We start from the raw sequence: 25,248 nt of genomic DNA, 5'->3' as shown, positions 1-25,248 counted from the left end.
AGGGTCAAAGATTGCAAGTTTACCAAGTCATCGAACCCTCAATCAACAAAGATAAAGTACCAATGAAACCTAAGAGGTACTAAGCGATATTATGAAAAACGTTCAGAGAGATTTCTGAAACAAAAAAAAAAAAAAATTTCTCGTCAAATTTTATAAACGTCAAAGCAAGCAAGAACACGCCCGTTTAGAGATGAAAATCGACAAAATGAAGACTAGAAAAATATCCTTATTCTTCTGCCTTCTTGCTTTTTATTTTCCCTCCCACAAAAAATAAAAAAAGAAAATAGTCAGTATACAGGCGGGTACAAATGATTCGAAGTTCTTTTGTTAAAATTCTTCAGGAATATTCTTATTACATGATTTAAGATTTGACTTTTTCCTAGATTCTTGTTAAAAAAAACACTGAACCTGACTCAACTTTCTAAAAGTAGAACTACCCACATCCTATTTTTTCAATTTTCATTTGCTCCCTTAGGTACCCACAAGAAAATTTATTTACTAGAAAATGGTTTGAAGCTTTTCTCATTGGGTGAAGGCCGCTTTGTCATTAACCTACACCTAATTGTATGGCTTTGAGATTCACTAATTTTATGCTAGTTAGTATATTTTACAATTATGAGATTCTTGGGATAAGCAATGATTGTGAACATAGATAATCACCAAATTATTTAGCTAAAAAACTCATTTACCAAACAAAATGGGCCGAAAGGGCTCAGAATTTAGAACTCGAATCAGATGGAAATAGAACCCAAAAGTTATTCTTTTCTTGTGCAGTGACAAATTTTGAAGAAAATAGGTATTATTTTATCTTCTTCTTTTAATTTTTTTTTTATAATAGGGAATGGATGTGATTTAAGAAGTAGGGAGAAAGACATCCAAGACCTTTGATTCCTAGGGCTATTATTTTATCTCAAGTTCGACATGTAAAAAATAATTTAGAACCCAAAATTTGTTTCAATTTCATTTTCAACGTGGAGAAATTTTAAGAAGATATTTCTGTAGCACTTTTTAAAGTAGATATCATAAATGTGAGATAAAAGATTGTTAGTAAATACGGTCGTAAAATCTTTCAAAAATAATTTATTGAAAACTGCAGATGTCAACGAATTTTTGGATTCAAGTGAAAAGCACTTTTGCCAACTGAAATCATTTTCATTTTTATATTCTCTTTCTGTTGTAAATTGCCCATTTTGGAAAAAATATAGTCTTGGGTCGAATCAAATATTTGCTTGAAGATATTATTCTCTCATCAATATGATTGGGACCCTCTAAAATTTTTCAAGCTAAGGTTGCTATCAACTTTGATTAATCTCTCGTGAGGAAAAATTCTTTTCACCAAACTCTGGCCATACTAATTAGATATAAATTAATGTTCCTGTGACCATGCTTATGCACTACACAGATTCTCTATGTCCAGCCATAGGCACATAGCTCTGATCATATAACCATATTTAATATTCTTCTAGGTAATAATTCATGCACTATATCAATGAATTATCTTACATATGTAGGAATGATGAACTTGGACCATACTTGTTTGGACAGTGAAATTATCCCAAATAATATTTCGCTTGCATCGTAAACACATTTTTCAATCCACTTTTTTATATTTTCAACTACCTTTTTATCTCACATACATCACATCACAATAAGTGCTACAGTAATTATTCCAAATAATATCTCAAACAATACTCTATCCAAATAATATCTCAAATACTACTCTGTCTATTTTTTTTTTCTTTAGCAGGAGAAGGGAAAAATTTAAGAAGTGAGAAAGGGGTAAGAAGACTTGAAATCCTAAATTTCTAAATTGTAGACTCTCAATTTTAACCATTAAATCATATTAGGTCAAGGGTCTAACAATCGTCTAGCATTTCTTGGAACATAAATGGCATCCAGGCATTTTCTTTCTTTCCTAGAGGAAACAATTTACTAAGTTTTTGTTTTGAATGAATTTTTAGTTTTATTACCATCTTGTTTTTCGACATGTTTATCCATTCTATGTAGTCTATGTAATGAAGTTCTCAATTACTTGCAAACATCAGAAGCAAAACAGATAGTTGGAGCCTATGTACAATATCCCTACCTCATTACTTGTTTGTAGGATTGATGACCAGAGGACTTGTGGCTTCCCAAGTTAGGAAACTAATTTTGATGTATATCAGCATTCCAAAAAGAGATTAAGTCCCTTTTTGAGTTATAGATCGGGTATTCGAACCTCACCTACAATGAAAAAAAAATTCAAAAGAGATGTCGGAGCACTCCTTTGATCTAGTCAGATATGTATACTTGCTAATTTCTTTCACATCCTCTTTAGATTCCCTTAGGATATATTAGATTATACAAATATTATCGTTGTTGGAAAAAAAAAAGCGTTCTAAAGTGCGCAAAAGTCCGGTGTCCATTTCTTGCACAAAGTATATCTACTTGTGATGTGCACCAAATTGTTTCACAATAAAATTTTCTCGTCAACATCTAATAATGTAGTACCACTACTTATGTCTATATCTACCTTCAACTTCGTTAGTTTGTAGGTCTATTCTCATGATTGAATGTAGACCCCCTGAATAGGTTAGAAATAATAGGTTAGAAATAATTCAAAATTGAAGGTTCACAAAAAAAAAAAAATAAAGAACTTGAAAATTAAAGTTCATTATTTCTGCTCATCTTATCGTTAACGAATACCTCCGGCCCTCCCCCGCCTCCTCCCTTATTTTTCTTTTTTGTTATTAAGATCAGATAACAAGTAACATATAATGGTGGGATCAATATCAGTGTACTGCAACTCAACAACATTACAATCAATCGTGTAATTCTTTCTTTTTCTATTTAAAATCAGAGAACAAGTTACGTTTGATGGTGAATCAAAATCAACAATCAATATACTACAACTCGACACAATTACAACCAACCAAGAAATGATAAATAAATATCAACATAAAATTAAAATAGATTCAAATTTGTAAGATTAGAATTCAAGAACTCTCACTTCTTTATCATTTCTATCACGGGTTGCTCATGCATTATGTTACGAAAAGGTTAACCTATTCATACAAGGCCCAAAAATTCCATAACAAACGCCCCTCCTTAGAAGCCGACGTCCTCGACGGCCTGGTAATTTTGGGACTCCCCCCTTCATCGAGGCAGAGCCTCTGCGAGATTCGAACCTGGGACGTTGGGTTCGTTGCCTGGCTCTGATACCATTGTTACGAAAAGGTTAACCTATTCATACAAGGCCCAGAAATTCCATAACACATTAACTATGTAGATGATCATAATTCAAACAAATGAATCAAAGTGGACCCTTTCACCCTGACGGCGGTGGGTTTTGAGCCTCACACCAGTTAGGTCTTCCGTGATGAACATACTACTATCTTGGTCCACTTTCCTACTATTGGTCTATTTTTTTTGTTTGGGGGGGGTCTAGGTTCACTTTTCCTACTTCAGATGCCCCTAGTCTCGAATTGAAAATTGAAATATTTTTAATTATTTCAATTGGGGAGCCCTTAAGTCAATGAATTGTTTGTTGGATTTTACTTCTAACGTTTGTATATAGCTAGAAACCTATGCAGATGAGATGAATTATTGGAGGGGTTAGCTTTTGCAACAACTAATATACAAAGATATTAATTGGTTGGTCAAGATGATAATTGATACCAAAATTGATAAAACATTCTCCTTCTTGTACTAAATAAAGAAAACAAAGGAAGCCATATAGCTAGAAACCTATGCAGAGATGAGATGAATTATTGGAGGGATTAGCTTTTGTAACCACTAATCGACAAAGATATTGGTTGGTTAAGTTGATAAATGATAACATAAATGATTAAGCATTCCCCTTCTTGTACAAAAGAAAGAAAATGAAAAATTGAGAACTCAAAAGCATAACACTCACATATTAACCTCAAATTTGATTGCTTTTGTATATATATATAGTCAAATTAAACTACAATTATGTATTTCTTTTTTTCATCATAAGTGAATAACCTGATGCTCCAAAAGCTATAAGAAGTTGAATACACATGAATTTTGAGTTAGATGATTCTAAACAATAGCCTTGGTATAGCTTATTTGTGTACATATGTTAATTTGGATAACTTCTTGTCACGAGGTGTACAAATGAAAAGCATATGTTCTTGGGACAAGGTGTTTCAAAAGAAGAAGGAAAAGAACTCGAGAAAAGATTATTGAACTTGGTAAAATTTGTTCTCAACATATTTAATTTCATGCAAAAAAAAAAAACTACTAAAAAAAATTAAACCTACAAATTAGTATATCATGAGATGAACCATTGAGTTGGTAATATGCTTCTTTCACCATACTTTTATCACAAATCCCTCTGCATATAATCAAATTTGAAAATTTTATTTGGAAAACTCCATTTAATTGTTTGTGGATGATAAGTGAATGTACTAATTCTGGAAAAGTAAAAGTACTTGATTAAGCTTTAGTTTATTATCAGTTAGATACTGTATCCAACTATGGGATCATTGAACTACACATTTTTTTTTGTGTGTGTTAGTGGATGGAACACTTTCGTTTGTAAAACAAAAATGTCATGAAAGTTGTCAGCCTGTAAAGTATGCTATATTGAATGACAGGCAGAATCTGCAGAATTTATTACGTTTTTTTTTTCTTTGAGGTTGAAAATTAGTTAAACTTGATTGAAACTTTTGTGAAATGTCTTCTTTCAATAGATCCATTAGCAAATTATGCTTTTACTCTAATTGTTAGTTAGATCCCTCTTCTTCTTCTAAAATAATGATATCACCGACAATTGATTACTAACTAATTAAGGAATCGTGATTGTATACTAACTAAGAAAATTTTTATTAATTTTTCAAATATGTAAAACCTGTATATGTCTGGGGTATTCTGGCCATTAGTGAAGATTTCATTAATGAAATTATAATGTGTTCTACAAAAAGAAATTAAGGAAATCATAATTGAATCCTTTATAAGATTGGTGTGTTTGTAGTGTCACATATAAGTTGATACAATCTTTTCTATATGGTCAGGGTAAAGATTTTTTTGGGGTATACTAGTAGGTTTAGATGATGATACATAATTTTAAGTTGAACATTTGATAAAGTTGAAAATTGAAAATTGAAAAATGAAATCTAAATTGATTGAGTTATTAAATTGTTAATTACTAAGTCAGATACATTTGAGCGTATATTAAATTAAGAGATAAGTGAATAGCCCATAACTTATTTTTGGGAGCAAGTTTTATTCAGAAAATTCAGTGCCACATAATTAATTCAGATTATTAAACGTGTCTGAACATATTAAGATCTGAATTCATTAAATGTTGAATTACGTTATCAAACACGACCTTATGGTACATGATACTTATAGGCTTTAAAAAGTACACCAAGAACTCAACATCATTCCGTTAAAAACTATTGAAAATTCACACAATTTTGCTTTTGAAACATCTAAAGTTCTAAACCACTTGCCAACTTGATTAAAAATGTAATCTCTACGCAACCAATGCAATCACAGGGAGAGAATAAATTACAAGTGGGGAATATCAGGATCCATGAACTCAAGATGCAAGAATTCTCATGACTGAAGAGTGACCCGTGATGATGACCGGCCGGGCAGCTGTAAATTTCAAAGCAACATCCTTTTCTTGAGCATTTTATTCCTGTAGATTCAACTTGTGAAATTATTTATGTGGTTCCGCTGCTTATCACCAGCTGGATATTCACTTTCTTTGGGAGAAAATGTCCTGGGTTTCCCAGCTTTACCACTTTTGAACCATGAAATTCTAGCACCGCTAAGAGAGCATCTTTATAGTACTTAATTCAAATATCCCCATAAGCAAAATCATTTCATTGGGAGGGCGTCTCTACTTTAGGTAGAAAGACCATCAAGCTAAAAGGAGGAAGAAACACAATACTATTAGATAGATAGAATATTTATTTGTTTACGTAAGGATGCTTCGTTTTTCTGCTTGTCGCACAAGGCTTGCCTAATATGTCTTACCCTTTCGTGTAACTGGTGGATTATTATATGGAAAGAGATTTATCCAGTGCACACTCTCGGATAATAACTACAGTTCCCTTGTCAATATAAAAAAGGATGCTTCATTTCCCTATTTTGCATGATGCGTTCTATAATTGTTCATTGAACAACAAATTTTGCAAGCATGAAATTGCTAGAAATAGTACAAACTGTTACAAACAAAACAACAAGACTTCCCATCCCATAGTTTTAGGGTTTTGAGATTTGAATGGATTATGGCCTCATACCCAAGCCTCCTTTTCAGGAAAGTGAACTTTATTGAAAAGAGTCAAATTGAGTGTTAGCTCTTAGCTGGCTGGCCTTGTTGAAGTGACCTTGGCCATAAAAGCTTGTACATCACGTAAAAATTTTGAACTAAACAATGACAGAAGACCAATAATGTAACACATCCTAAGGATAAGTTTGAGACTTGAGAGGGATTGGTACTTCATTCATGGACATGCACAGTTCACAAATAGTTCTTTTTGACAGATTTCATTGACATTGAACCTACTATAGTTGCAAGTTAGGCATTATCTAAGTGTTAATCAACTTTCAGCGTGCAAGTAATTTACTGGTGGAGGATACCAATTTCATCCTATTTTGAGCACTTTCATTTCTTGATGGTACTATTGAATTCAACTTTTCGTCAAACTTTTCTTGATGGTATTTACAGTTACTTTGAAACATCTCCAGCGTTCCATTGATTCAAAATTTCTCAGTTGAAAATGGTTCAATCTTGGCAAATAGAAAAAAAGAAAAAATTGAAGTGGATAAAGAACACATTTTGTTCATTGCACCAATCTCTTTTGGCTCATTATACTTGTCAGCAAGTACACAATCTGGTTGGCATCCACTGAATGGTCCAATAATCAATACCTAAAGGAGGGCCATACCCATGCATTGCATCTCTCATAGGACAGAATCATTCTTGGAAGCTCCATCTCAAGCCTTCTTAACTAAACACCAAAACTCCTGAACCCACCACCAATCCCCCAAACAAAACAAAACCTTCCAGCTTTCATGCTGCTCAGCTGGCACCAGCCTTTAGCTAGGCCACCCCTCCTTCAGTGCCCCCATCTCTAGCTCCCTCATTGATCACAAGCATTTTGCTACCCTATTTAATAATAGCTATATAGAACCCTCCTAAACCCCTATATATACACCCCAAGTTCAAAGGTTTTAGTCACAAAAAGTAGTAGTCTCATATTTGTGACAAAGTCCCATTAACAAAATGGCTTTTTCTCATATTGGAGTCCTAGTGTTTTTAAGCTCATGCATGGTTGCATATGGTGGCAATTTCTACCAAGATTTTGATCTTACATGGGGTGGTAATAAAGCAAAGATTTTCAATAGAGGGCAGCTGCTTTCCTTGTCTTTGGACAGGGAATCTGGCTCTGGTTTCCAATCCAAGAGAGAGTATCTGTTTGGAAGAATTGATATGCAGCTTAAACTTGTTGCTGGCAACTCTGCTGGCACTGTTACTGCATACTACGTACGTATTAACTTAACTGTTATTAAGTTAGTACTGCATCATTTTCTTCAACCACTCTGCTAAACAGTGTTTTTCTTGAAATGATATTCTTATTTTACTCAAAAAAAGGAAAAAAAAAATGCTACCACATATTACTAAAAAGCCTTTTCTATCACCCTTTTTTCGTTCTCCATTCTCCAATAAGGGTTACTAGGCCAGTCCCTCAGCAGAATGGCCAAGATAGTTAAATTTTGAATCCTTCTCCAGTTCTTTGGTATTATTTCATCACAGAAGTAACAGACTTAAAGACTGGGATTTTCAACTAACATCTTTCTTTAATCATAGTTCCATTAGATAGTTACACAGAGTATACAGTACTCTGCTATAAATCATGTTTTCTCAGTAAGTCAGTAACAAATTGGCATTAAGTTGCCTCTGAAGCCACGCTCATATTTCTTCACAGTTATCCATGAAGTTCATTATGCAATAATATGCGATTAATCCTTATTTCTTTTCCACTTATGCACAACAATCATTTGGTTCTTGTGCAGTTATCTTCTCAAGGACCAACACATGACGAAATTGACTTTGAATTCCTGGGGAATGTCACTGGTCAGCCTTACATCCTCCATACTAACGTCTACGCTCAAGGAAAGGGAGGCAGGGAACAACAATTTTATCTCTGGTTTGATCCGACAAAGAACTTCCACACTTACTCAATGGCCTGGACTCGTGACCACATTATGTAAGCAAAAGGCTCAATTTATGTTTCCCAATCCATGATTCGATAAGAAAAATTTTAGTTAATAATATTCTAAACTTTCTCCTGCAGATTCTTGGTAGATAACACTCCTATCAGACAGTTCAAGAATGCTGAATCACTTGGCGTTCCATACCCAAAAAACCAACCTATGAGGATTTACTCTAGCCTCTGGAATGCTGATGATTGGGCTACAAGAGGTGGACTAGTGAAAACTGACTGGACACAGGCACCTTTTACTGCATACTACAGGAATTTCAATGCTCAGACCGCTACTGTTGGTAAGCTGTCCAATGGGGCATGGCAGAAACAGGAACTTGATGCCTACAGCAGAAGAAGATTGAGATGGGTTCAGAAGAATTTTATGATATACAATTATTGCACTGATTATAAGCGGTTCCCTCAAGGATTTCCTCCTGAATGCAGACTATGAAGATTTCACTAGTTGATCATGTCTTGAAACTGAAACTTTGGAGATGGTTTTGAACAATTGTTACTGATATGAATTTCATTTGTTTATTCCTGTTTTCCTTCATTTTGTTGTACCATGTTGAATAAATAAAATTTTCTATGCTTCTTTGAAAATTTATAGCTTCTTTAATCATACAAATACAATGAAATTTGAAGCCACTTTATTGGTATTGTTTATCCAACTAGTCATGCGTACTTTGAACTCCAATATCACTTCAATCCAGAACATGACATGTATCAGTTCTGGAGAACTGGCCATGCATGACTCAGCACTGTATTGAGAAAATTCCAGATTGTGCTCAACTATCTATCAGACTTGAATTGGGGTGGAATTGGAATTGTGACTTAATTTGAACAGGATACAATTCGAATTCGAATTTTGCTGTAGATCCAAACACAATTCTCATGACGTTTGATATCCAAGATTTTTCCTCGCACCGACAGCCCATAGACAATTTCTTGCATGCTTGGACCATTTTGATGGATAGAAAGTACCATTTCACACTTCCTGTCGCTAGTCCTTTACCTTGTTTATACAGAAATGTTTGTGGTCTGTGCAATTGTCTGTCTCAATTGAGATGTATGCATGAAAACAAAAGATTGTACACACGAAGACAACAAATATAGACACTAAAGTAAAGATGTAGGCACGAATACAACAAATATAGACACTAAAGTAACAAAATGTACAAAAACTACTTTTTCCATTCATTGAAACTTGTGCATAACAATGAACCTCATCCATCAATTCCCAGATCAACCCCATCTGGATCACTAATTGTATGGTGCAATTGCTCTAGCAATTCAAATAGTCGAGTCCCCACTGAATAGTGTGAGCTGGATTAGCCAGGAGCAGTGGTTTGCAGGGTGTTGTGCTCCTGGATGTATAGTACCCAATCAATTCATGCCTTACACCAAAATATATATACATATATATACTGGGGCGTGTGCATTTGTACAGGAGGATCTGTATTAGTAGTAGTAGTTTGTCCATTTGGCAACAGTGATGCGTCTTCAATTATGCTTCAGTGTGGTCAATTTCAGTTACATGCATTGCCTGCTGTATCCTAGATCATCTGACAGTGACTTGAACCCCTCAGTGATCCTGACTGAATCTCAATAACATGCCATCCAAAAGTACAATTTATTAGTGTCTTCTGAAGAATAAATATGATCAACAACAGATACAGGGCATGTGTGTAAAACAAATACACTATATTAAGGGACTTCTGCTAATTTTATTTGGGACAATTTCAGAAACCTCCCTTGAGGTTTTTTACTAACGTTTTAAAAATTACATTTACCTCCCTTAATTTGATACTTTGGTAACCAAACTTTAAAATAGAGTAAAAAATTTAATGAATACCTTAAAATGCTCTTATCTTACAAAGTTCAATTTGTTCTTCTGAACAAGAAGTGTGTCAATTTTGCCAATATTTGTTGTTTGATAATCAATTATAACAATAAATCTTTTTCTATAATAGGGTATTTTTCATAGTGCTTTATTGGAAATATAAATTCATTTTAAAATAGAGAAAAAAGTGCTAATTTGTTTCTTTTAAAGTTTATGGACTTCTTTTTAATAAAAGTTTATGGACTAGTTTGTTGATGGAACTATCATAATTTAATGGTGATTTTGGGCTATTTGTTTTTAATTATTGTTGACTTATCCTTGATTTTGATACAAAAAAAAAGAGTTACAAAAAAATTGGCTGATATTAAAAGTTATCAAAATATATTACTAGTTTAATGTTTAATTTGGATAGATATTCGGAACAACATTGATAGCTCTTCTATACTTCTAATGAAATATAAGAGAAATGAATAAGAATGAAAAATGTAAAAAAATTATAAAATCCATTCTTTGCATAGACATAGTAACAAGAGAGTTTTATTAAAAATACTAAGGTTAGTATTGTCATTTTAAATGGGCAAGGGAGGTAGGTGTAATTTTTAAAATCTTAGGGGAGCCAAGTGAAATTATTAGAAACCTCAGGAGAGGTTTCTGCAATTATCCCATTTTATTTCTGAAGCAGAGGAGAAAATTCTCACTTGCAAGTTGCAACCATCCTAGTTCTGTTTCCTTACTTGCCTAACTTCTGATCCTGAACAGGTAATTCATATTGACTTTCTTGTACGCAGTCATTCAGTAAAAACCTGTAAAAGGAAAGAGTAGCTCTAGTGACAAGTAATCAGTGTTTATAAGGTATGTTAGGATTGAGAATTTATAGGCGCATGTGTGTGTGTGTAAATCCTACTGTGAAATTTTTTTTTTCACCATTCATCAAGGAAGGAATCAAAGGAAGTGTTCACTAATGCTAGCAACTCAAACTTGTTCATAAAAGAAACATGAAACTAGAAAGAAAAGCAAAATACTACAGGGACATCACAGCTACTATCCCGAATTAAATGCAGGTTTATACTGACTGAAGCAGAATGTTAATCAGCTGGAAAATTCGAACTGAATTCAATCTCAGAAAAGTTTTGTATTTCAACTATCATAGTCTCCAAGACATAAGTGGCATAGTTTATTAAGACAGACAGGCATAAATAGAATCTGACCATTATAGCCACAAATGAGAGTTTTGTCAAATTTCCAGCAACATTTCTCAACAGGTCACAAGTGCTCTGCCTGAAACCAAAGTTGCGACCAAAAGTCATATATTGCCACAAGATGCATCAAACTATGATGCTTTTGCAACCACAAGGCAGCTTACAAGGTACAAGTTTACAGAACTAAGCTTTTGGAAGCACTTTGTACTTTGTTCTCCCTCTAGTGCTTAGGGTATTATTGGAAGCTCTTAGCATGGAGCAACAGATTTTTCTTCCATTTTCAGTGAAGAAGGTCAATGCTCTTGGCTGGCTGCACGCAAATGCTGGTAGATTGTAACATGTAAATAAGTCAGTTGCAAACAAGATATATAACCAAAAAAAAAAAGATTAGAGAAGCATTTTGAAACATTTATATTTCTCCTGTTGTTCTGTTTTTCAGAGCTTTTTTCTGATCATCATGTACATTCTCCTAATGGAAAAGCAATAAATTTGCTGAAATAAATACACAAGGAACTAGGAAAACATACAACTGTTAATCCACTTCTAGCTAGTAAAAAAATCTTCTGATGGCTACCCCAAGGTGACATCTAGCTCCTCGTTTCCCATTTCTATCTGCTTTTCCCTAATTACTCCGAGTGAGCTCCTAGAAGAGTGACTGCAACCTCGCAATTCAACCCTCTGCAATGTTGGTATGTCTCCTAAACAAGGGGGAATCTCCACAAGTTTTTTGCAATTTACCAGCACTAATGTCTTGAGGCTGGGAAGATGATCTTCAAAAGCATTCCAATGTAATAATTGCAACCGCTCTAATTTCAAGAAACTGAGATTAAGAAATTCTCCTTCATTCATGTCCCATGTTGTCCCCTCGAATGCATCATCCAACAATTTGAGTACTTGAAGATTGGGTAGGTTCCCAATGCTTGAAATTTCAGTCCAGGGCAAGCAAAAACCTGACAATGTCAATTTTTTAACATTCGCAGGAAAGCTGAACTTACAAGATTGAACCTTATGAAGTGCCTTTCCCCTGTAGGCCACCTTCAATGATTCAAGTTGGGTGAGGAAGTCCAAATTTGGGAACTGGATGCAGTTGGAAGTGTAATCCCAAGAATACAAAAACCTGCAACTTAGCTTTCGAAGATTGCACAGGCCTCTCATGATCTGCTCAGTATCTTCTCCAAATGCTAAATCTGGCGTCGAAAGGCTTTGTAAGCTATGAAACTTGAAGGGCTTCTCTAGAAATTCTTGACTGCAAGGAGGCAAGGTATAAGAGCCCCTTATCAGGAAATGCCTCAATTTCACCAGGTTCCAAACAGTCGTTGGTACATCAATCTTGTGATTTTTCCCCAACATAAGAGTTTCCAGGTTCCGGAGGTTGCCAATTTCTGGTGGGATGCTCTTTCTTCTGTAGTGACTGAGTGACAAGAACCTTAGATTAACCAACTTAAATATGTTAGGACAATAGTCGATATCGATGGCCCAAATATCTAACACTCTAAGGAGCTTGAAATTGTCAAAGCTCAATGAAACCTTGCGTAATACACTCCCACGATATACTATAGAGCGGGTACGTGGACAAGGATTTACTCCCATGGCCACATGCTTTTGGTACACATGACAGGCAGGGAGAGGGAGTCCAAAATATAACTGGATTTGAGTTATTCCTGGCAAATGTGCTGGATTCAAAGAACTTCTGAGAAAATAGTCTGATCCATAATTGATGGACCGACGATATGGCTCATAAAATGAATCACCAACCGAAGATAATTGTTCAAATCCGTTGGTTGTTAGCAAAAAGGACTCTTCTTTAGCTTTTGCCAAGGCAAAATCACGCAAGAGATCATGAACACGGCTTGCTTTAACTCCACCTCGAGATCCTTTTTTGGAGATTATTACTAAGCTCCTAGCAATTAGATCATTCAAATACTTCTGAGCTGCACCCTCTAAGCTTCCTTTATCATCCTTTTGCAGTTCAACAAATCCTTCTGCAATCCATAACCGTATCAACTTACTTGTCGGGACTTCTATATCCTCACAAAATGTTCCAAAATAAAGAAAGCATGGCTTCAAATGATTTGGTAAGTTGTCATAACTGAGTTCTAGCATGCCCAAGCACTGACCATTTTGGTCTTCAAGAAGGTGAGCATTCAAACCATTTGCAATTTGTTTCCAGGATTCCTTCTTTCTGTCCTTTGTCCCAAGTAGTCCAGCTATCAAATCCACAGCAATTGGTAGGCCTTTGCAATTTGCTGCAATTTGCTGTCCAATTCCAAAAAGTTCTTGGGGGCAACTTTCTTGTTTAAATAGCTTGACTTGCAAGAGCTCCCAACTACTAAGATCTGATATTGGATTCAGAAAAATGGTGATACTATTGGTTGTGATTTGTGAAGTAATGTTATGAAATCGACTTGTGAATACAATTCTACTCCCATTGTTATCATCTGGGAAAGAAGCCTTCATATCATTCCACGGCCAAATATCCCACAAATCATCAACAAATATAAGATAACGTTTGCCTTTTAGACTTTGATATAATTTCAGAGCCAGCCTGTCGTCAGTCATTCCAAGTACCTTGTAACTTACTTTACTAACTTGCTGCAGAACTTCAAGCAACAATCTTCTCTTCTGATAGACCTGAGTTACACAACACCTTGCACGGACATGAAAGTGCAGAAGAACGGAAGGATTTTCAAATATTGAACGAACTAGTGTTGTCTTACCTATTCCAGGCATCCCCACAACTGAGAGAATCTGCAATGGCATTATACCATTGGTGAGTTGCTCCGTTATCTTTTTTGCTTCATCCTCAAAAAGTTCCACGAAATCACCAGGCTTGTTTGCTTCATTTCCGGCCCCATAAATGGAACGTGACAATACTTGAAACTCTCCTGAATTAGCTTGTGAAGAAATACCGGCAACATTGGAGGAAAATTTCAGGGCTGCAACGTGATTCATTGTTCTGTCTTTGATATCACTGACCTCTCTGCTTATAATCTTAATATCTTCAATGGCATAAAATAGCCCCAACTTATGATACCAAAGAGGTTGATCTTTGATGAGGAACGAATCGACAACATAATCTATATGGTACACAACATCTTTGAAACGTGTCCAGGGATCTTTCAGATCTTGATGTTCTCATGGATGCTTAGCAATTTCAATAAAATCTCCCCTCATAGACAATATGTGATCATGAACCATCTCAATTTGATGCCACAATAGAGCAATGAAGTCATCTTTAGAGTGTAGCAGCTGCTTCACATTCTGAATCACAAAATCCACAAAGCCTAATTCGTTTGTTGTGGGGAACTTGGTCCTCTGGGATTTTGGCAATATGCTGTCATAGATATCTCTAGCTTCTTGCTTGATAACCTTGAACTCTTCAAGCAAAACACGAGCATCAAGGTCCAGTTGTCTAACAGTGTCCTCAGTAACATCATTGTCAATGAACGAGGGAATAACACATGCCGCCCTGCCCATAACATGTTTGATTTGCAGAAACAGATGCTTCAATTTTGGATGAGTATCAGTGTACTCTTGAGCTGAAGTATCCATGAGATAATCCCTTAGGATTTTAAACTCATCCTCGAGAGCATTGATCCGCTGCATCACACAAGTTTCTACACTTACACAAACGTGCAATATCTCCTTAATTTTGCCTAGAGATTCAAGATAAAGAATTTCATTCAATGAAAAATCACTCTTTTGTAGAGAACTCGAAGCTTTCTAGGCTCTGAGATACACCTTTCTAACATCTGGCAGAATAACTTCAATCCTATGCTGTAGATAAGAAAGTTGAAGCTTCACCTCATTCAGCATGCGTTCATCCATCTTATTGTTGTCCAAGCACAGGTACATAAGACATCCCGTGCTATCAGCTGCAGCTTCAGAATGAATCAGAACATCCCTTAACCTGTCATCATGCTCCCTTGGCAAGTATTTTTTAGTTACTCTTAGTAAATATCCCAGATACCTCAGATTCTCTTCAAGGGCTTCAGTTTCCTTCTTCAGATTGGCAATTGATTGAGCTTTATACTTCAGCAGATCCTTCAGATAGCCTAAAGTAGTGTCAATAAGTCCCACAACAGCATCAGTTGTTGAGCTAATGGATCTTGTTGACTGCGCAACCAAAGCATAAACTTCTTGAATGAGTGGCTTTATTGGATCAAGCTTTTCTAGTGCACTTGAGATTGAACAAACCAAGTTATCTGGTATCAAATTCAACGAGAGAGGTTGAAGTTCTTGATCTGCACCGAGGACCACATCTTCAACTTGCCTTAGGATGGCTTTCAAGCCATTGTTGTTGATGTACCACTTTCCTGTGCAGGTGAAAAAAGCTTTGAGAAATCTTGCTTTCAATTTGAGGGTATGGACTTGAACCTTGACTGGAGCTTCCAAATCCCAGTTAATCTCAACCCACTCCAGAAACCTTAAGGTGTTGTCAAAGCTACAAGGATCTATAGCAATCTCCATAAGTTTCTATCCCTCTTTTGAATAGGAAAACAGCCTAAAATGCTTTGCTTCACAGCTTAAACTACGAACCTTTAACTTTCACACACTGTTTTCCTCTGAAATTCTTAGTCAACGGAAAGGGATCAAGAAGGAAAGAGTGAAAGAAGCTTTTTCTTTTCGCTTTTGTTCAAGTAGCGAAAAGTCGAAGAAGCCTCACTCCTCATTATGAACTATATATACCACTAAATAATTGTTTCGCGGTTCGCTTATATTGAGTCTCACATATGGTTCTTGTTTCCAACAAAAGCTTTTGATTGTTTGCCTTTCAAAGATTATTCATTTTCTACAAAATTCGAAATTTCTCTACTAACCCCCTCCTGAGTTCTCTCTTCATTTCCTTTAACAAGTGACAACTTTCTTCCATGTGTTTTGGCCTTTGTGATTCACTTTCTCTTAAACTTCTTAATATCGTTTAATTGAACTATGTATGAACAGTTGCATATTTTAATTTGCAACTAAAAGTGGGACAGGTTAGGTTGGTTTTAGTTCAATCATTGATGACAAATTTTACTAAAAGACCAATTGTTTGCTTGTTTGATCAATTTAACTGATCAGTAAAATGAGGAAGGAAGCAGGGGAGAGTTAGCCAGGCAGGGCAACTGCAATTTGTTAATCACAGAAATGAAACTAGAAGACAACAAGCAAATAATTTAAGCAAATCTACAACGCATCTCCTTAGAAATTGCATGCTTTCACGAACTGAAGCAGAGATGTTAATTAACAGAAAGAAATCTTGATATGTTTATGAAGTTTTTTGTACTTAAGATTGTCAAAATTCTTAAACGAAAGCCAGCCATAATCTTTTCTAAATAGAGAGGCAAAAAAAAAAATAATAATAATAATAAAAATTTACCCTGTACATACAAATGTATAAAAAGTATGCTGCACCTCGCCTTACCATCATTTAACACTAAAAATCCTGTGTCCAACGCATAATTACTGAAACAAGTTAAGGTGTGTAACTACAATAAGACCTGTCTCTGCAGCCAAAGCTGCCACGGAATGCTAAGATACTAACAGTCTGCCAGAAGATGCATCACTCTATCTTGCTTCAGCATTCTGCAGGCAGCTAGCATGTATATGAACTTTTGAGCTTCTAAAATCACTCTCTTTTTGCTCTCCATTTGGGTGATTAGGGTCTTGCTGAAAGGTCCCTGCTTGGAATAGACCTTTCTTCAATACGTCTGGAAAATGTCACCCCCGGGGGCTGCAGGGGCTGGGACATCACAGCACGTAAGAAAGTATTCAGTAATAAATGATTATACAAGTTGAGTAAATAAAGAAGCATTAGCAAACAGTAATTGCCACTTACTGTGATTCTGCAGTGCACATTCAGATCATCAATCATTTGGCCAAGGCGTTGTTTGGCCTGTTGTTCTGTTTTCAATGCTTTTTGACACGCTTCTCTCACCAGAAGCTGAAACCATGAATTATAAAAACGATCAGATGCTTGGACATCTACAGCTTTTCCCAATATAAAATGGGGACAAGTTCATTTTGTCATATTAGAGAGAAAGAGTCAAGACAGTGCATAACATAATAGTTAGACTTACACAACCATATCAGCATTGGAGCTCAATGGTGCTCATCAATGCATAAAACATAGACTGGTACTGATTGAAACTCTTTTCCTGATTTTCTTGAAAAGTCAAAGTAGTTCAAGTATTGATACTAATTTAAAGCATAAAAGCAACATGCATGATTTATGTTTCAGATTTAGTGTCAGATGGCTGGTAAGTAGTCACACTGGTGGTGAACCCAACAAAGAGAAGATCATACTGAATGCATGTTTAAAGTACAGATCCAGTGTTAAACATCTTCACTGGAAGTCAAGTAAATCCACCAGATTGTAACTTGAGAAGTACAAGAATTCATGTTTTTAGCTATATAAACCCTATGTCAGGAAATATAAGATGTATGTTCCAACAGTGAATACCAGGTAAGTTTACATGATCCGTATAGCATGAAGTCTCAACTTTCTTTATGGATCTCATATGATTAAGTATGATCAGGACATATTTTTTAGAGCATATTTTAACACACGACTCCCCACTGTTAGATTGAGGAGCATCTGAAAAAAATATTCACGGATCCACCTGAGCAAACATTGTCTTCTAAGGGTGCTTACTGCATGGGACAATCACTGAATTTTACATGAAGATGAAAAAGAGTTACGAGGAAAAGACAAGCATCTGAGCATAGAACTAGGTTTAATTTTAGAAGATGGGAAAAGATGCCCTTGTTGGATAGAGTTCAGCAACCATGCACCCTAATAACTGCAAAAGCAGGACGATGCAGTAGAAGATGCTCCTTTATGCAAAATGGTCCTGATGACAACCTTGTCAGGTCTACTAGGTTTGTGTATCAGTAATTCAAAGTGAGTTCCTTGGGCAAATTCAACTAGTAGGGCATCAAACTGGCAAAGATAAAAAGTTAAAATAATCTAGTGAGAAATCTAGCTGCAGACTTGCAGATTATTTAAAAACTAGCATGTTGAGAAATTATGAAAAGAATCACTACACTTCAGCTCCAAATTTTCTCAGATTAAGTTAAAGCTATGAGTACAGAATTGCTTTCAATCTAAACACCAAGACAGCATATTAGACAAGGTTCTGAGCAATCTGCATGTTCCTCACCCGTCATGAAAGATAAGACAAAGGACTTTGTAATGAAAGAGCATTGGATTTCAGCTGGACACAGTGTTATGCATTTCCCTCGAATGAGAAGGCGAAAGAGAACAAGATTGAGTCGGGCAACTCTTTCAGTACAGAAAGCCAAAGATCCAAAAGAATGCACCAAAGATGATGCAAACAGTTAGGAGATCGACTCTGACTAGCACAAAGACTAAACAAGAAGGGCAAAACTTGCATGAGAGGTATATTATTAATATGTGCGGTTATACCTTATTGAAGGGGAAGGCACCAAGTTTGCTGCCATCAACTGCAGATATTTCCAACAAATTTCGAAGCTCAGCTAATTCGTCAATCAAACCCAGAGCTACTTCTTCAGCATCAAGCATTTGATTTCTTGAGAATTCAAAAGCTCTTTTGGCATGCAGGCGAAAGGCAGCACAGTTCAGACAATTGCACAGCCCTCTGCATCCTCTTGGATTTCTCTTTAATATTCCTTTTATAGAACTATCAGTTCCTTGAAAGGAAAAAACTCCAACTCCTGATGAGTATTGGTCCAAAGAGAGAGATCTGATATTGGCAGCTTTGCTGTTGTTATTATCCTGGCCCTCAACCAGGCTGTTTTTTTCAATATCAACTTGTTCATGCTGCGAGAACTCCAGTAGGGATCCTTTAGGCAAAAAGTCATCCTTAATGGCGGAGCATGATGTCTCTGTTAAACAGTTAGTTTCACCATCACAAACTCTGAAATCAGCTGTAGGGAGTACTACTTCCAAATCTCTGGGATTATTCAATTGACCATGTGTACAAGTTGAAGAACTTTCCACCTGCAAACAATTCAGCATATCACGTTGAGAGATATTCTCAGAAGATGCAGGGTTAGACTTCCCATTAGAACTGCGGGAACTGGAGAAGGGAGTTGACAAATCTAGGCAGACGTCATCAGATGAACCATCAATGGAATGGACCTTGACAGCAATTGGACAACATGGTTCATCATTTTTAGCTTCTTTCTCCTGGAATATGTCAACTTCATTCTTATTCAAGAAGGCATCCTTATTTGAAGAAGCCAATAGTGGTGAATGCTGATCATTCTCCATCTTCCGTATATTAGGAGATTGATCAATGTTGGTAGAACCTACAAGAAGAAATTGGTATAATAAAGATTAGTTTGTGAAAGACTCTGCATGCTGATTTGAGATTTAGTTGCTCTGAACAAGAGAAAAGATAAGAGATATCATTGATTTACTGTTGGCAACATCCATCAGAAAGGGCAATAATCTTCTGTAGCTGAAGGAGCTTGAAGTTTTGAATATTTTCGACCGAGAACATGGATTAAGAATCTGTGCAGTGTCAAGACATCTTAATTAGCAAATTCAACCACTTCGAGAATCTCAGATCATATATCTGGAACATTGCAAGGTGCTAAAATATTGATCTTCAACTTCCAATTACATTAAGCATATGAACCAAGAACGGAGAAACTGCTTACCATTTTAGTCATTGAAATGGTGTTATTTCTTCTAGGACTCCTATGCAAATTCTCATGCAAGAATGTTTGATTGCTGCACATACTTCCATTTGCTGGATGCCCAAGGATGTGATTCCCAGTCTTCAAATTGTTAATTTCTCCATTTGCCCTATCATCATGATCATGAATCTCGCTCAAAATGGTGGCATCAGGTGGTGTTGTCTGTACACAATCTTCGATCAATTTATCACCTCTAGCTAAACCATTTTCATTAGCAATCCCCTCCACAAATGAGCTGACATTTTCTTCAGTTTGAAGCAACTTCTTGTTGGGATCATTCGGATCCTGCTCCCTTACATGAAAGTTGTTTTTGACATTCTCAATATCTCTTTTCTCCAACAATTTATTATCATCAATATGTTGACCAACATCCTTGGTTTTAGCATTCTCAGTATCCATCAGAGCTGATGACACAGTATAATCTACATTACTCAGGTTTTGAACTTGGCAAGAAAAATCTTTGTCAACAATTTCAATTCTTGAAGTACCTATAAACAAAATACAGAGAATGTTAACAATGATGTCTATCAATTTTTTTTTTTTTCCACTAATTCTACATTTGATCCATATCATCTACTACATAACCAAGAAAAAGAAACCTCTCTTCTGATACATTTGCAACTACTTGTAAGGACTGCTCAAAGGGGGAAGAACTTAACCAGAATCATCCTTCGCCATGTCCATTAGAAATGGTAGCAATCTTCTATAGCTGAAAGAGCTTGGAGACTTGAAAACCTTCCTTCGAGACAAGGAATTGAGTATCTATACAAGAAATTCCACATCAAATTCTACCATTAGCCCAGAAAACACAAAAAAGGACAACAAAAAGAAAGCAAAATAATACCAAAATTAAGACTAATAGTAATTGGGCATCATCTACTAAAGGATCTATGGCTAGAAATAGAATTGCAGTAAAAAATTAACAAATAATCTCATTCTCTCTTCCATTTAGTCCATCTAATTCCAAGGCACAAAAATTGCAAAATTTAAGCTCCCATTGAGTGTTCATATACACCATTTTCCTTACAAAGATCAATTAAAACAATTATACAAAAACAGAATATAGAAAAACTAAACAAATTTATTACCATTCCAGAGTTAGAAACTTTGTTGAACCCATTTTTCTCCTTGACAGGTGAGGTTATCTTGCTCAAATCCACCTCATCCTCCTTACTGGCAGGCCCATGACTTTCCGTTCCCGGTTCAGGATCCCTTGAACCCGGATCAACACTTTCTTTTTTCTCATTCCTCCCTTCCTTTTGGTTAGCCACACCAAAGCCCGCCCAGGAGCCCAAATCTGGATCCAAACCCTTTACCCCCAACTCAAGATCTCCAAAATTCTCCAACACTTTAGAGGACCCATTACAATTCTCTTCCCCAAAATCAAATCCCACCCGACAAGTACCGTTCTCCTCTTCAACAACTGCAGTAGTGGGTGAGAACACTCTTCGGGCCCGGGCCCGAAGATCCTTAATGGACAAGTCCAATGCAGCTTCATTTTCTACTATCTCGTAGTGGACCCTTTTGGGTTTCTTGAGAGGAGAAATTTGCAGCAATTTCTGGTGATAAATTGACTTATCAGAGGTAATATCCGTCCAGGTCCGGCCGGAGCGGTTTTGGTGGAAATGAACTTGAGATTTGCTGCGAGTGAATCTGCCCATGAAGGGGTTTGAAGATGTTTTCAATGAGTAGTATTGCTTCCGTTTTCGGGGACGAATCTGCAATGATTTCTCCATGGCTGCTGAAAGAACGATTGATCGAAGTTGAGGGAGGAGAGGGCTGAAAGAATAGTGGTTTTTATTTGGCGGGAAGATGCCAGGGATGGGGATAGGATTTGGCGGGAAGTTTAGTAGTGGATGAAGCTATTGGCGGGAGATTTTCTTGGTGGCTGTTATATATATATATATATATATATAATAATAATAAAATGCTTATTGGTATGATGATTTGTTATTAAATAAATGCAAGTGAAGATTGCAAGATTTTTTTTTTGATATATAGATGCATATGATTTATTAGATGTAATGCAGAAATAAAAAAAAAGTCGGGCTATTATAATTATTTTTCTTGTTTTAATACATGGTGAGTGAGATGTAATTTCAACTAGTAGGAGTAATAGGCAATGTTTTGAAACTTGGATCGGTGGGTGAATTGGTAAAGTGTCCGGGTCAAGATTCAACTGGTTTAACCCTAGTTCATTGATTTTTTTTATTTTAAAAAATAAGAAATAACAAATAAGTAGAAAATATGTAAAATCAACACAAAAACCATAAATTTTGTTATATCTTCTAGAGAAGATTTACTAATCTAGTACCTTCTAATTCATCCCCAAATAAAAGAAAAAGTATTTCATAAAAAAAATTAAGGAATCAAAGAAATTATGAACAAATTTATCCAATATCTTAAATTAAACAAAGAAGAGTTTAACTTTCTTAACTCAATAACAAATCTAATAGGATTTGTAATATCAGATTTGTATATTAGATTTGTAAAATTAATGGAAAAAATCATGAATATGAAAAGAAATGATGGATGAGGAAAAGGAAAACAAGTGTGTTTCGTTATCTATTGAACTCAACTTCATCATTATCTTCACCACCAATAATGTAAAAGAAATGAAAAAATAGAAGGGGGCCAAAAAAAAAAGGGAGATGAGTGAGATTGGAGTATGGCTCTCAGAGGTGAGATTTTTGGAAGAGGAAGAATTAAGGTTTTTTAAGTTTTTAGTTGGATTTAAGGCTGCATACAACTAGACCGAGCTCCAGTTAAACATCAGTGGATCGTTATCATATGCAAGTCGAGTTCGAAATTGATATTTTCGCAAGCTCGATAGCTTGACGAGCCGCTTGATTAGCTCGAGTGCATATGAAATTACATAATTGCCTCTCTATCAATTACAGTTTACAATAATTCCGATTTCCTAAATACAATTTCGAGTTGACTTTGACCTGCTTGTGATCTAGAAAATCGAACACAACTCAAGTTGACAATTCGAATTGCTCACGAGCCAAAAATTGAGTTTCAGCTCGCAAGTCTTGTTGACTCGAGTTTGAACCTGCCTTTTCCTTAGTCGAGTTCAGATTGAACTCCAATTTCTTGACTTGTCGAACTCGGGTTCGAACTTGAGCCCACACATAAACAAGTTGATTTAGACTCTATAAGTTCAAAATTCGACTTAATTCGATTCGTTTGCAATTCTCGTGTTTTTAAATTGGGCTAACTAAGATTTTTTTATTGAGAGAAATATTGGCCCATCAAGTTAACTAATCAACTTAGTTGTACTAGATGACTATTAGCTATAGTTGTTTGGCTTTGACAAAGCCCAAAAGCTTACAAAAATTGAGCAACCCACAAAAAAGTCGAAGTCAAAATTCAAAAAACGAGACTTGACCAATTTTAACTGATTCATTTCGATTTAGCGGTTTCGACCGGCTCTAATTGGTTTTTTTAACTTCCTAGGTTTCTCTTAGAATCGGACCGGCACCACGGCCAGTTTGCGGTCCAATTGATTTAATCGACTGGTTTGATTCGATTCTAAAAACACTGGTTGTAGGGTTGTAAATGAATTGAATTAAAATGATTAACTTTTTGAACTTAGGTGTTTGCCTCGATTTAACATTTGAATGGCTCAAGTTTGATTCGAGAGCTCAAAAATTTATTTAATTTTACAAATTTTTAATATAATTTTATCAATAATGCATATATAATATCTACACTATAAAATAATAAATGTATAAATTATTGTAAAATATTAAGCAAAAATATAAAAATATAGTCAAACCTTGTGAGCCTTAACAAACTAAATATATACAAATTCATATTTGATTGATATTTTAATCAAATATCAACTGTTGTTTGAAGCAAGGTCTTGAAACCTAGACCGTTTAGTGAACCGAAAATCTTATTGGATCAAGGGTTATTGGTTCAACTGTTAGGCCAACTGTAATCAAGCCGTTATTGACCCATGATGTTATAAATATGTCATAAATAATTAATATGTTATTTTTATTATTATCTGGATCATTACAAACTAAAAAAGGACTAACTCTCATAAAACATGATATTTTATAATATTAAAAATAAAAAAGCTTACGAATTTATGAATAAAAATTGAAAAGTTTATACAAAAATTAAGCTACAATATATATAGTAGAATTGCAATAATGTTTTTTAGATAGAAATATAAAATTTAGTAAAAAATTTTGAAGTTTTAAATAATTTAGAACTAAACTATAATTTTTAGAAGGTGAAATACCACAATAATATATATTGCAAAAATTTAGGGTGGCTTTGTAATCTAAATAAAACAAAAGGATTAGATGAAAAATATAAGAAACGTAGCTAGGAGCTGCACAACGTGTATCAAGAGTGGGCCTTGCTTCTTTAATTGAAATCAAGATCCAGACGATTTAGTGAAAATTGTCCCGATTTGTTGGTTCACTGATTGAACTGGACGGTGCAGCTAGTTCTTTCAAAATAAAGTAGTTTTTTGACTAATTGGTTTCAGCCTAAACTTAGCCCAAAAAACTATCCGGTCGACGGTTCGATTGAGCGATCCGGGCTAGATTTTCAAAATATCGGTTTGAAGTCGAACTCGAGTTCATTAAAAATTGAAGTCAAACAAACCTTTAATAAATCGAGTTCAAACTATTCATTAAGGATTTGATTAGTTTACAACCCTACTTAGTTGTATTTTAGTAGTTTGATAAGATAGTTTTTAGTGGGTAACCTATTCACTAGCATCTTGCTTATAAAAAGCGACTCGCAAGTACTTAATTCAGTTAATTGGCTTTATATAGATGCATCGGATATTCTTTTTTATTTTTTTGAAAAACATATGCATCGATTATTCTAAAACAAGTTAGATCTCAACTATTCTTTGTTAATTTAGTTTCAATACTTTTGTTGTGAATAAATTTCTATATGTATAAAATGGATTAATCTTTCCTATACACTGTCAGTATTGGATGAATAACAAGTATGTAACGTTTAAATTTGAAATTCAACCTTTGCACATATGTCATGAATCCAACGTTGATAGTATATAAACCATCAATATATATATATATATATATATATATATAAGATTTACTCCTATAAAATTACCTTTTTGTTGCAAATATGCTTGTAAAACTATACATAATATGTCTTACAAGGTTAGTTTTAAACACATTCATGATGCTTGCAAAAATGTAGTCGAACTAGTTTAGGATTTCAAGTTGCCTAGATCCTAACTCCTTCGAACTAGGGTACTACGAGTTTGTTCTAGTTTGTTCCAAGTTTGCAAAAACTAATTATAGAGAAAAATTAT

General features: G+C 35.2%; 3 protein-coding genes across 3 annotated transcripts; 1 reads left to right on the top strand and 2 right to left on the bottom strand.

Annotated features, from left to right (window-relative positions):
• The first annotated feature begins 7,194 nt into the window (after positions 1-7,194).
• On the top strand, positions 7,195-8,828 carry LOC113765364 (xyloglucan endotransglucosylase/hydrolase 2-like). The gene is made up of 3 exons (XM_027309512.1): positions 7,195-7,504; positions 8,035-8,228; positions 8,316-8,828. Exons 1-3 carry the CDS (start codon positions 7,244-7,246, stop codon positions 8,674-8,676), a joined length of 816 nt encoding a protein of 271 aa, XP_027165313.1. The 5' UTR covers positions 7,195-7,243; the 3' UTR covers positions 8,677-8,828.
• A 3,009-nt stretch (positions 8,829-11,837) lies between these two features.
• Positions 11,838-14,219, bottom strand: LOC113766050 (putative late blight resistance protein homolog R1B-14). The gene has a single exon (XM_027310277.1). It carries the CDS (start codon positions 14,217-14,219, stop codon positions 11,838-11,840), a length of 2,382 nt encoding a protein of 793 aa, XP_027166078.1.
• Positions 14,220-16,635: 2,416 nt separating this feature from the next.
• Positions 16,636-21,721, bottom strand: LOC113765363. The gene is made up of 7 exons (XM_027309511.1): positions 21,026-21,721; positions 20,597-20,699; positions 19,899-20,425; positions 19,656-19,749; positions 18,679-19,544; positions 17,089-17,193; positions 16,636-16,992 (listed from the first exon to the last, which is right to left on the bottom strand). The coding sequence occupies exons 1-7, from the start codon at positions 21,671-21,673 to the stop codon at positions 16,909-16,911; spliced, it is 2,427 nt and encodes an 808-aa protein (XP_027165312.1). The 5' UTR covers positions 21,674-21,721; the 3' UTR covers positions 16,636-16,908.
• Positions 21,722-25,248: the final 3,527 nt, after the last annotated feature.

Source organism: Coffea eugenioides, chromosome 3 (genome assembly GCF_003713205.1).
Source record: "Coffea eugenioides isolate CCC68of chromosome 3, Ceug_1.0, whole genome shotgun sequence".
Lineage (NCBI taxonomy): Eukaryota > Viridiplantae > Streptophyta > Magnoliopsida > Gentianales > Rubiaceae > Coffea > Coffea eugenioides.
This window is presented reverse-complemented; position numbering and strand designations above follow the sequence as displayed.

Excerpts from the sequence above, each read along its gene's own strand:
- LOC113765364 (XM_027309512.1), top strand. The coding sequence starts at position 7,244 with ATGGCTTTTTCTCATATTGGAGTCCTAGTGTTTTTAAGCTCATGCATG. Across the intron at positions 7,505-8,034 it reads GCACTGTTACTGCATACTAC|TTATCTTCTCAAGGACCAAC; the intron begins GTACGTATTAAC and ends GTTCTTGTGCAG. Across the intron at positions 8,229-8,315 it reads TGGACTCGTGACCACATTAT|ATTCTTGGTAGATAACACTC; the intron begins GTAAGCAAAAGG and ends TTTCTCCTGCAG.
- LOC113766050 (XM_027310277.1), bottom strand. The coding sequence starts at position 14,219 with ATGAATCACGTTGCAGCCCTGAAATTTTCCTCCAATGTTGCCGGTATT.
- LOC113765363 (XM_027309511.1), bottom strand. The coding sequence starts at position 21,673 with ATGGAGAAATCATTGCAGATTCGTCCCCGAAAACGGAAGCAATACTAC. Across the intron at positions 19,750-19,898 it reads CCATTTCAATGACTAAAATG|ATTCTTAATCCATGTTCTCG; the intron begins GTAAGCAGTTTC and ends GACACTGCACAG. Across the intron at positions 17,194-18,678 it reads GTGCCTTCCCCTTCAATAAG|CTTCTGGTGAGAGAAGCGTG; the intron begins GTATAACCGCAC and ends TCATGGTTTCAG.